The following is a 12,418-nucleotide window of genomic DNA, read 5'->3' on the forward strand; positions in this document are numbered from 1 at the left end:
TTTATGGCTGGATTTTTTTTTTTTAGCAATACTCATTTGATGTATTCACATTTATAGTGGTGAGCCGACAGTCCAGTAGCTTCTGTAATGCAGTGCAATCTCTTATGCAGCATTTCTTTCATCAGTCTTTCTGAAAAAATAAGCGTGTTTCTGGGGTTTACTGTCCATATTCTAAGACATCGACTACAGCACTTACTGCAACAATTACTTTGTGAGTATAAAAAAAAGCTATAGCTCACAGGAAAATTAACCAGCAAGACGGCACAGGTACTTGGTCATCGTAACACGGTTTCGTCCATATGCAGAAGATTTATATACTCACTGCTTTCATTGAGCTGCAGCGTTTAGCCCACGGAGGTCTGTGGATTGTAGGAACTTGTGTTTGTTAAAGGCCGTTATGAACAGAAATACTATACAAACAACAATATTAGATTAGTTTTTAACAAGACATACGGAGTGAAACACACAATATAGCGTTGAGTAAGTTTATGTTCTGAGGCTGGATTTTAACTAATTAGTGTTATTTCAAGTGTGAATGGGATTTTAAATGAGGTTTTCTTCCTTCGGGAACAGAACCCAGAAGTTCCAGTTTCACTTCAGCTCTCTATTGCAAACATGAGCACAAGGCATTCACGGGTAATGATGCATACACAAACAATACCGTAATTCAGCTGACAACATCATAAATTCTGTATTATTGTTTCAGGTTTTTATATAACTTTGTACGAACCAAATAAAACCCTTTTTTTTGTTGAGAAAACTAAAAAGCAGCCTTTTCTTTCTTCAGGCAGAGATTATAGCATGGCAGTACTTACTTACATTGTAAATTCTGCCTCTTTAGCTGCTAAATGCTCCACTATGTTCACCAGCTAGTCGCTAACTAGTCTTTTTTACTGTCTACTGCAGCTTGAAATGAGGCAGTTAAACCGAACTAATCAAGACGGTGTAATTTGGGGCAATAAACCAAAACAATGAGCTGAAACTCTCCGTAGAGCTAAAGGATCATCTGACATGTTTTTACAGCTTTAAGAATGCTAGAAGACAAGTTTACTTATACTTGTTTTGTATGATTATGAAATGTAGACTTTTTGGCTGCTGAACCAAATAATAAATCTCTACATAAAATCTTTGGCTCTGGTTACTAGTGGTAGGAATTTCTGTTATATAAACTAAATGATGAATCAATTAATTGATAAAACAATCAATAGATCAAGTCATAGTGACTGTAATCATTATGTAATGATCATTAGAGTGAATCAACAAACTGATCCATATTGCTTTATGACAGCAGGATGTCATACTGAGTGAGGAGTGACACTCAAAACTACATCTATGTGATGCTGCAGAGCCAGAAAGACTCAGAAATGACTTACTGCTGCTTCAGATCAGTTTCACTTATAAAAGCTTACATTTACATTTTTTTTTTTTTCATTTTTTTGGTACTCAGATAACAATAATCCTGTTACATGCAATCTGCAGCTCGCCGAACTGCAACAGAATGTGCATATAGTAAATAAATCTTCATCGCGTTTAAATCCTGACCCTCGCGAGCTCATCACTGGAAGCTTTTAAGCTGCAAGATGTCTGTCCAGCTTAGCTGTTATCTGTCGAGCTGGCGACTAATAAAAAAAAAACACAAATCTGGATCGCACGGCTGAACATCTCTTGTTACCTAACTCGGAAGTTATTTTCAAACCAAACACTTTGTCATTTATTACTGATGAGCTTCTCGTTTGATGATTTCTGTCTTTGTGCCGTCTCATCAGCAGTGTTTCGAGCTGCAATATTCATCTGTTCTATGATCTTGCAGCCAGCCGCTGTTTTGTTTTTGTGTGAAAGGGCCTTCATTTAAGTGTGTCTCTTTCTCGCTGTCTATTTCCCTCCTTCTTTCCCTCTTTTCTTTTTTTTTTCTCCACCTCTCTGGCTATCCCTCTCCTAGTTTTTGGATCAGCACCAGTGCCAGCTTGCAGGCTGATTACGGAGGCTTTAATGTTCCACTTAACAGCAGCGTGTTTTGGGTGTGTGTGTATGTGTGTGCGCGTTGGGGTTGGGGTATCTGTTCGACAGAACAGGCCTCGCACACACGAACATGGTGACATTAGCCTTTATTAAGCCAGCTGTGCCTGTCCGCCTGGCTCTTTCCTGAGTGGACAGAAATGGTCTGGCATTCAGCCTGTCCTTTGATGGCCGACTCCAAACAGCCATATCAAACAGCCGTAACGGCAAACGGGAGCCAAATCAAGATCGGAATAAGACTTAATGGAAATGTTAACAGCCTAATATCCATAGCTGTAAAGGCGAGGAAACAGTCCTGACCGGCTCGTTCTGGTTGTTAAATGGCAATCGTGTGCCATCTAGTGAAGGTTTTGTTGTCTTTCCTGTCTGTTGCTGTGTTCTTCTCTGACGTCTCAATGCTTTGAGCAGAAACAGGAAAGATGAACCAAAAAAAACACAGTCTCACTCCCCCTGTCCCACTTTCTGTCTCTTTCTTCCTCCTCTCTGTTTTTACATAAAGTGTTTCATAACTTGCCAGATTGTCAAGGGGCCACAGCGGCTTTCTTTTCCCTCCTTATACCTTCCCTCCCCCTTCAACATTTCTCCCCACATCACTTCTGTGACACCTTTCCTCCTCGATCCTCTCTCGTCAACTCTCCCACGTCGTCCCGTCCACATGCCTCCTTCTTGTCCTGCTCCTCCAGAGCCGGGGCGCCTGAGCCGAGGCAGGGCCATACAGGGTCAGGAGGCAGCGCTCGTGGGAGGGAGCCACGTCGCATTTGTTCAGAAAAGCATCAGGCATTGTGTCCTGTGCATTCCTGGCAGCTTTGCACTTGCCCTGCATCCCGAGGGGTTTTCCCTCCTCAGATTAGTTTGGCTTCTTCGGAGCAGGAGGGCAGATAGAGACCTGGATTCACAGGCGGGTGGGGGATGAGCTCTATCTCTGTCGCACTCATTTTAGTTCCCTCCTCCATCTTTTCTGTTTTCATACTTCTGTCTCTCCTCATCTCTTTGCTCGTCCTGTCTGAGCACTGCAGTCTGATCGGTTTGTTGCTGCAGCAGGATTTACACAGGTGGGACCTTATTACAGAAGGGTGGTTTTTGCAATCCAAACTGACTTTCACTGTCTAACCCTGTCTCCTTTATCCTCCTCCTCGTTCTCTCTGCGTCACTCTTCTACCTCTCCCCTTCATTATCCCCATTCTATTGCATCCATCTCGTTTCCCATTAGGATTCATGGCCTCAACTTGCCCCCCCCCCCCCCCCGTCGTGACTCCAGACAGTTTGTGTGCCGCAGTTTGTGTTACTCTTAGGAGAGGCTGGGGCAGCGTCCTCACCTTTTTCTGCATGTGATGAGACTGTCTGCTACACACATGGGCAAGGACACAGTGTAGAACAGGCTTGTACCGCCTGAAACGAAAGTACACGTGCTTCCAACTGATTGCTGCGTGAAGCTGCAGCACATTTTTTCCAACTCCTCTGAAAGTTCTGGCTTCTTTTTTTTTTGAGTTGAAAACTGCTACAATTTATATTATTAGAGTAGCAATAGATCAAATGATTACATGTAATGTGATGTGCTCGACTTGTAGTGATGAACCCACAGAGAATCATCACCTGACAGCGGCTCCCCTCTGCTCTACAGAGTGTTTAATTGATGCCATTGTTTTAGTTTTACGGCCTTTTGCTTTTTTGATTCACTCTCATCAGTGTTGTTTTTGGCCGCTACAGGCAGTTTCAGTGAAAAAGCCCAAAAACACAACTACAATGCTTGCCTAGCATCAAAAGGCAAACAAAGTTAGCGACTAGCTGGTGATAAAAGTTTAGCATTTAGCAGCTAAAGAGCCAGATATTTGCGTTCGTTGTTGCTTGAGAACAAAACAGAACTAAAAAGAGAATAAAACCATTAATCAGATGGCCAGAAACACGACTTGAAATGAATGCTAATGATGTTCTGTGTCTGCTGGATGTGTAAATAGGCAACTGTTTGCTAACATGCTCACTGTATTAACTTAAAAGGTGATAATACAGTATGTCAATGTCGTGTTTACAGCTTGCTTCTGCTGCCCTCAAATGGCCAAAAAGTCAATTAATGCAGCTTTGAGATATTTAACGGTAGAAACCTTTCTCACTTATTAAATTTGTCTTGAAAAGGTTTGGTTCCCCAGCTCCTTCTCGTTATTTAGACCTGCAAATGTCAGTACAAGCAGATCTGTTGATATTTACTTTGATTCGCCTTGACTTAACAAATTCATGCTTTCAGCGTTCACTAAGTTTGAGCAAACAAGAGCTAAAGGGGCAACACAAGGTTCAAAAGCATCTGATTCTCCTTTTATCTTTGAGTCCTTTGCTTCAATCTTCCATCAAGATGTTGAATTTACAGTTTATATATATCCAACCATGACTGGACTGTTTTTTAAAGAATTATTTCCTCACATAATAAAACTGAATTTAATATTTTAGAGCACAACGACATTCAGTCCAGTTTGTTTGGTTTGCCATCAGCTCTCTTTTGTTTACACGAGTCCTCGGAGAGCAGCCTCGCTCAGCTTACATTACCCATCGGCTCTTAGAACTTTTACTGGAGAGGTCAAGTGGAAGGTTATGTCTAATGAATCGTTCGGCTTCTCGCAACCACCCACAGGGCTCACGGGCTACAGTGGATGATGAGCCGAGCAGGGGCTCAGCGGTCATCCACAGAGTTGCTGCATTAACCTCTGACCTTGTGTACATGTTAAGCAGGGCTAGTGATCACATGGATGACTTGAACCTCCAACATGCAGGGAGGTTTAAGTTTTAGCCAATTCTGAGAACAAAGTTGATCCATAGCGTTTACTAAATTATTTACAGTAGAGTTGGGCTTCATCGGACAAAAACAGATCAAGGTCAAGTAAATTCCATCTTTGCTACGTCCTTCCCTACAAAGGGAATGGAAAAATTAAATTGTTTGTCTTTAACCTATTTAACTTTCACCCTGTGACCGTTTTTACATGGTTTTAGTTTGATTTTAATTCAGAAATTCTCCAGTACTGTTGTCCCATTTAATCCCGGTATTGGTCTGCACAGTCACATCAAATTGAAAATGCATTTTATTATACATATTTATATATTTGGAGATCTTGAAGGCTTCAGAGGATCAACCCATCAACGAGTCACAGTCATCTAGAGCTGAAACAATCAGCTGATTCATCAATTTGTCAATCAACAGAAAAATAACAATGCAATTATTTTGATCATCGATAAATCGTCATATTTCAGTTCAATATCTCCTAGTTCCAACTTCTCAATTATTAAGTATTTTGTTTTTGTTAGCTTTTTTTTTATCACAGTCTGGCATTTAATAGACAAAACAATCGATTAATCGAGTTTAATCCATGGTAATTGATAACTGTTGTTGCAGCCCATTTGGAAATTGGAGTAAAACAGACAGGTAATTTAAATCCTGTGCCAAGTTTAAATTTGATAGTAACGCAGTGAGAATATCGATTCGACAGCCCCACAGGAGCCATCAAAGCTGAGTTTCTTTAGCCTCAAGGTGACGACCTGTATTTTACAGATTTCATGGGCTGTAAAATCATAACATGTCAAATCTGCATACAGACGCAGCAGGAGATTGCTTCAAGGTGAAGTTGTGAGTAGGGAGGCGTCCTCTTACTGGAGGACTCATATTCAAGCCCAATATGTCAGGAAGGAGACTCTGAGACCCTGACCTTCCTGTGTAGGGCCTAAGAGAAAAGATTACTTACCTTCACGGATCAATAAAACTACATAGCTACTAGAATTTCATACATACACACATATACGTATGAATTCACAGAGCAATGATAATATTTGATCAAATCAGAAGCCCTGGATGAACAGAGAAGTTCGCCTTCAGGTCTGGAGACTTACAGCTCAGCCAGGGCCAACCTGAGGAGGAGAACCTCACAGGCTAAACACTGTTATAAACAGCAGATTGAAGAGCACTTCAACTCCTCTGACCCCTGGTGCAAGTGGCATGATATACAGTCAATCACAGACATCAACGCTGCTACGGACCTGAATGACTTCCATCCTGTCGCACTCACCCCATCATTGCCAAATGCTTCTAGAGACTGAAATCCTGTCTGCCTACTACACTGGGCTCACACCAGTTTGCCCACTGCTACAAAAGGTCAACAGATAATGCCATCACCACGGCACTCAACTCTGCCCTGACCCACTTGGACAGTCATAAACACAGAATGGTGTTCATTGACTCCAGTGCATCATTTAACACTGTGATCCCCTCCAAGCTTAGCCAGATTGGTATCATCAGGTCCCTCTGCAACTGGATGCCAGTCTGTTAAGTGAGACAACCAGGGTGCCACAAGGCTGCGTGCTGAGCCCTCCTCTGTACTCCCTGATGTTTCTCACCCTCCCCAGGCGGCACACCACGCAGCCAGGTGCTGAACCTCATCCCTGTCGGCCATCTCATCGTCACCTCTGATCAGACATACCACCGTGGTGTCATCTGCAAACTTGACTATGGTGTTTGAGCTATAGACAGGAACTCAGTCATGGGTGACATGACCGAGTTTGCAGATGACACCACGGTGGTATGTCTGATCAGAGGTGACAATGAGATGGCCTACAGGGATGAGGTTCAGCACCTGGCTGCGTGGTGTGCCGCCTGGGGAGGGCGAGAAACATCATCAAGGATGTCTCTCAACCTAACCATGGACTTTTCATCCTCCTCCCATCCAGTAGTCATTACAGGAGCCTCCGCTTCCGCACCAGTAGGCTCAGAAAGAGCTTCTTTCCTGATCCCTGAGGCTGTGACCCTGCTGAACTCTGCACCACCAGTCTAATAGCATCATTACACTCATTACCGCACTATTTACAGTACTTTAATGAGCATATAATTTGCACTGTTCATATTTTGCACATCTGTTCAAATAATGTTACTGTACATACAACCAACTATACACATGTTGTTTATACTCTGCATACTTAACCAAAGGTGCATATGCTGTTCATACTGTACATTCTTATTCTCTAACACTGTCCACTACGTATCTAAAATATTTACATATATAATATTTGTATATTGTAACTCTCCACTGTCCATCACTGTACATATTGGAAGATATAGCATCACTTATGCTGTAGCACTTACTTTCCTGCACTCATCTGTAAAAGAATACTGTATCTGTGCTCTGCACAATGACAATAAAACTGAATCTAATCTAATTGAATCTAATTTGCAACAGTGGCGCTTTAAAGCATTGGATGAGAACAGGAAATCAAAGGTCACCTAATTACTGAGGGTAATGAATGTGCATTGATTTAAATGCAAATTATTCTTTGTCATTATGTCCCCAAATGACCTCCTCTGTTTTTATTAATGTGCCACTTCAAGGCAAAAACTGGCAAAATCTGATATTGACCCCATTTATTTCTACTGAAGTTTTATATATGAAACATGATCTGCGTCACTCTGCCTCATGAGGAACTGGAGGAACTACACCTTACACCCTCTGTCTTCTTCTTTCTAGTTCTTCCCTTACGGTGACGCGTCCAAGTTTGCCCAGCACGCCTTCAGGACCTTCGACAAGAATGGTGATGGCACCATCGACTTCAGAGAGTTCATCTGCGCGTTGTCCATCACGTCACGAGGCAGCTTCGAGCAGAAACTCAACTGGGCCTTCAACATGTACGACCTGGACGGAGACGGCAAGATCACACGGGTGGAGATGCTGGAGATCATCGAGGTATGACAGCAAAGAATAATCTTAAAATCATCTTTCAGACGTTAGTTAAAGGGATTCGATTTGTTATTTTCTCAGTCAAACTGTAATCAGGTCCATATACTAAATTTAAAAGAATTAGTTATCTTAAATTTTTTTTTTATATATCTTAAACTGGTGGCGTTTAAGACGTTACTTGCCAGTTAGATAAGAAGATTGATAGCTCTCTAATGTCTGTAAGGTAATGCTGCATTCACGTGCTCCTCAGATGGTCCCATTTCCCGAGTTGGGAAGCCGCTCTTCCGACTTTGGTGTGTTCATGAGCTTTTAAGTCATAATGTGGAAACAACATGGACGCTACAAAAAAGATGTGTTGTATTTTGTCCCAGACTTGTTGCTGCACCAGTACTTTCCCTACAACCACTAAAACATTGCTTTACTTGACTTGTTATCAGGTTAATGCTAATAATTAACTTTTCTAACTAATCTAGGTCACTCTACGTGGACAGAAACTAACAGTTACAACCTAATACCATATTACAAATTACATGTGAACAAAAAATCAATATGCAATACGTGAAATAGTAAAAAGTTTCTGCATATATGATGTCAACTTTCAGGAAGTCGTGTACCAAAATTGTCATCAACTTTCCAATTATTCCGACACTGCATGAATGCCACATTAAACTAAATCCAGCAGCCAGTAAACCTAGTTTAGCACAAAGAAGTACTGGAAACAAGGGGAAACAGCTAGTCTGGCTCAGTTTTTTGTATGGATTAAACAAGATATAACATGTTAATCAGTGAGCAGAGGTGCTGGTAGGCAGATATCGCCACCTTTGGACAGAACCAGGCTAACTGTTCCCCCCTGTTTCCAGTCTTTGTGCTAAGCTAAACTAACCAGCTGTTAGCTGTAGCTTCACATTTAACAGACAAACAAGAGAGTTGTGTCTATCTTCTCATCTAACTCTCAGCAAGAACGTGAATAAGCTGATTTCCCAAAATGTCAAACTATGTCTTTAAGGCTCTCCTTCATTGCAACATGCCTTGTATGATGTTTTAACCTGCTGAGTCACATGAATGTAGCACTTTTGATTTTTTTTTATTTATTTTTTTGCAGTTAGTTAAAGGTTATACAGTACAGGGCTCAGTTTTGAGCCTGCAGCGCCTTGACAAGATACAAATTATTCATAAACACAAATATGATGAAACAAACATAAGCAAGACAAGGCAATTGGGGTACTTCCTCTCTGTATTATGGTTTATAATATAATCAGGAAGAGGAGGAGAGTTTTTTGCATTCATTGCAGTCATTTGCATTTACTTACTTTAATTTAATGTGAGATATATGTACATGAGATCATTTCCATTTCGCTAAAAAGTTTAAGCTACTAAATTATTTCTACAAATTATATAACATTGTACTCATAACTTTAATAAATAATGATTAAATTATGTAATTAAACAAATTAAATATTGATTTTACAATATGTATAAATGCAGACAGACATAATTCATAAATTAAAAAACAGCTGCTGCCAGTAGAAAAGGTTCATGTGCTTTCAACATCGGAGCAATGAGTCCACTCAAAAACTGTGGCTTGACTGATCTGTGCAGGTTTTAATGGATGTGTGGATGCTTGTCAAGAGGCGAAATGCAATGCAAATGTCTGTTTTGTCATGTGGGAGGACATCAATAAAAAGAATTCATCGCGTAGGCGCAGTTAGTGTGCATCCATCATATTATTCGTGCAAATAACTATAATATAATAACTGAACAGTTGAAGCTGGCTGTGCTCCTGCTGCGAGAAACTGACGTCCCTTCAGATAATGGTTTAGAGAAAAAGATGTCTCATTTCACTAAAAGTGTTTTTCCTTGTGAAGGAAACGCGGACGCCGTTAATGGAACTGGGATTTAATCTGCTCTCTCTCTGCCTGCAGGCGATCTACAAGATGGTGGGCACGGTGATCATGATGAAAATGAACGAGGACGGCCTGACGCCCGAGCAGAGGGTGGACAAGATCTTCTCCAAGATGGATAAGAATAACGACGACCAGATCTCGCTGGAGGAGTTCAAAGAGGCGGCCAAGAGCGACCCGTCCATCGTATTACTCCTGCAGTGTGACCTCCAGAAATAAGCCGGAGGGCGAGCGGAGCGCTCCACCAGCCGCCACGGACTGCACAGAAAGAATTTCATCTTCCATTCAGTTTGCAGCTATTTCCACTGAAAAAAAAAAATTAATATGCTTGGACTACCTTTCAATGGATCTGCTTCTTGTGTTTGAAACACTCGTGTGCATGAGAATGTTATTTGCTATAAAAAGATCTACACACAACATACAAACAGTGAGCGAGTGCAAGAGTTGCAGGTGCACACTCGCACTACACAAACACACACACACACACACACACACACACACACACACACAATCTCTCACTACAACACCACGCACAAATAATATATATATAGATATATAAATATGAATATATATTTAAATTATTTAAAGATCAACTGCCAAAATGTGAAGTGTGCAAAGTATTTTCCATACAGTTTCGTTCTACTGGAGCTTGCGCATCAGTGATGTGCTACGTTGAATTTGCCGCTACTCTATTTATTGTTCCAAGTTTACTGACGCTAGCTGTATGTGTTTCATAATACTGAGTAATGTCAACCGAACCAAATTCCTATGATAATGTATCTGCCTCCAAATAAGACACTCTTATCCATCGTCTCAAATATTAGCTCTAGATATACAAAGAGATGGATTTGTCCAACTTTTCCTTCCGAAACATGCTTGTACTGTCGGGTAAAATAAATAAATAAATAAAAAAGTAAATGTAGTTAATTTGCATGCCTTTAGGTTCTGCCTTAAAAAATCTCCTCATTTTGCATCCTGTAATGGAAGACAGAAAGCCTTATCAAAGCAGCGCGCTGACACTTGTGAGAAAAGATTTTTACTGAATAGGGGGATTTAAAAAAAAAAAAATCACATTGCAGTAGGTCCTTCTGCAAGTATTGTCATATGGGATGTAATTTTTGTGATCTGTCGAGACATTTTCTTTTGACTGCTTTAACTGTGGGAGCATGTTTCCTCGTAGACTAGCTGTAGTATATGTTGCTAAGAACTTAAACCCCATGCCCCTGTGCATCTAGACACTCTATCTCATTACAAATTAGTTGAATGTGGAGGAATCTATCATTTTCGAGCCAGCAGCAGAGACAAATAAAAGAGCTAAATTGATAAATTTTTGACTTAGAAGCAAAGGGGCTGGAGGCAAACGAGATCAAACATTTAAATCTGGATTCTCTGGAGAATGAATGAATGCTTCCCTTTTAGCTGGAGTTCAATTAGAGTAGAAAGAAGAAGAAGAAAAAAAAACGTATTCATGTATAGTTGGAGAGGTTCTAAGCATTGTTATCAAACTAAGTTTTAACCTATATGTCACCGTCACATCCTCTTTTTAAATTAGCCTGCAGGTTGCATATCAAAACGATGAAATCAGAGGAGGTTTTTTTTTTTTTTTTAGACTCTTTGAGTGTGAAAGAAGAGCAGAAATAAGGCCTGTGCAGCATTTTAACTCATTCTTGTTTGTCTTTTTCAGTGGAAGTAAATGAGTGCTAAAGTAGTTGAGAGGAGCAGTGAATGGCATTTCATTGTACACTAGAGGATAGCCCTCACTGTAAAGCCACTTGTTTAGTAGGTCGGACGATTTGCATCCCACCCCAACCCTTAAAAGTATTTCTCTCTTACCGATCAGTCAATCTTTTTGTACTTTTTTACTCCCTTCTCTCACACATTGTACACGTACTGATGCGTAGTAGATGTAGAGAAGTTCAGTCAAGCGTGGTACCTCCTGAGAAATGATTTGGAAATGACCTGGAAGCCCCACTTTTTATCTTTAAATAAGTTTAGCCGGCCCTGTCTGAAAGCACCGCAGACACTATCCAACCTGCATTAAATACTGCAGTGTTTTAATGAGCTGAAGGAGATGTGATGTGTTATTATACACAGTATCGCAATAAAGATCCCAGCATACCCAGTCCATCGTCATTTCTCAGCAGCGTGGCTTGTCTCCCCCCGCTCCCCCCTCCCTCCCTGTCAGTCAGTTTGTAATCTGAACTTCTTTACATGAACATCTTTGGCCAGACAATGTTTCTAATTACAACTCTGTTATTACTATTATTGCTATTACGATCAAGATACCAAATGTAAGCAAAGGCAACCGTGTACAAGGATTCTTTTGTAGCATGTATTGTGTCCCTGACGACATGGCTGCACTACTCCCTGTGTTGTGATTTAATCTAATAAAAGGAACTCTATGGGCTGTTGTCTGGTCTGCTGACTCAACTGATTATCTTCTCAGATGTAGAGCTACATCGAGACCGCTGGCAGAACACAAGTGGATCATATTATCATATTATTATCATAAGTGACTCTCAGTGTTGGAAAATACATTTACTCAAGTAGCACGCTTAAGTAAACAACTGAATATTTCCATTTTGTGTTACTTCAGACTCCTACTGCACCACACTACACACTACACTTAAGAGGGAAATATTATACTTTTTACTTCACTACATTTATCTGACAGCTGTTACTGCTGCATATGCAAATTTTATAAACACAACAATATGATCAGTTTATAAAATATGATGGCTTATTATGGATTAAACCACACCGACAGAATATAAATCAGGTAAAATGAGCTCCACCTTC

The 12,418-nt window shown here is 40.7% G+C and overlaps 1 protein-coding gene across 5 annotated transcripts in view; it reads left to right on the plus strand.

Annotated features, from left to right (window-relative positions):
- The window catches only part of vsnl1a (visinin-like 1a), a 40,673-nt gene extending 30,538 nt beyond the window's left edge, over positions 1-10,135 (plus strand). For all 5 annotated transcript variants that reach the window (XM_042390944.1, XM_042390945.1, XM_042390948.1 and 2 more), the window contains exons 3-4: positions 7,509-7,724; positions 9,641-10,135. In XM_042390944.1, the coding sequence (XP_042246878.1) occupies positions 7,509-7,724; positions 9,641-9,838 (414 nt within the window). In that variant the 3' untranslated portion in view covers positions 9,839-10,135. The remainder of the gene's footprint in view (positions 1-7,508; positions 7,725-9,640) is intronic.
- The last annotated feature ends 2,283 nt before the right edge of the window (positions 10,136-12,418 follow it).

This window comes from Thunnus maccoyii, chromosome 17, assembly GCF_910596095.1.
Source record: "Thunnus maccoyii chromosome 17, fThuMac1.1, whole genome shotgun sequence".
NCBI classification, from domain to species: domain Eukaryota; kingdom Metazoa; phylum Chordata; class Actinopteri; order Scombriformes; family Scombridae; genus Thunnus; species Thunnus maccoyii.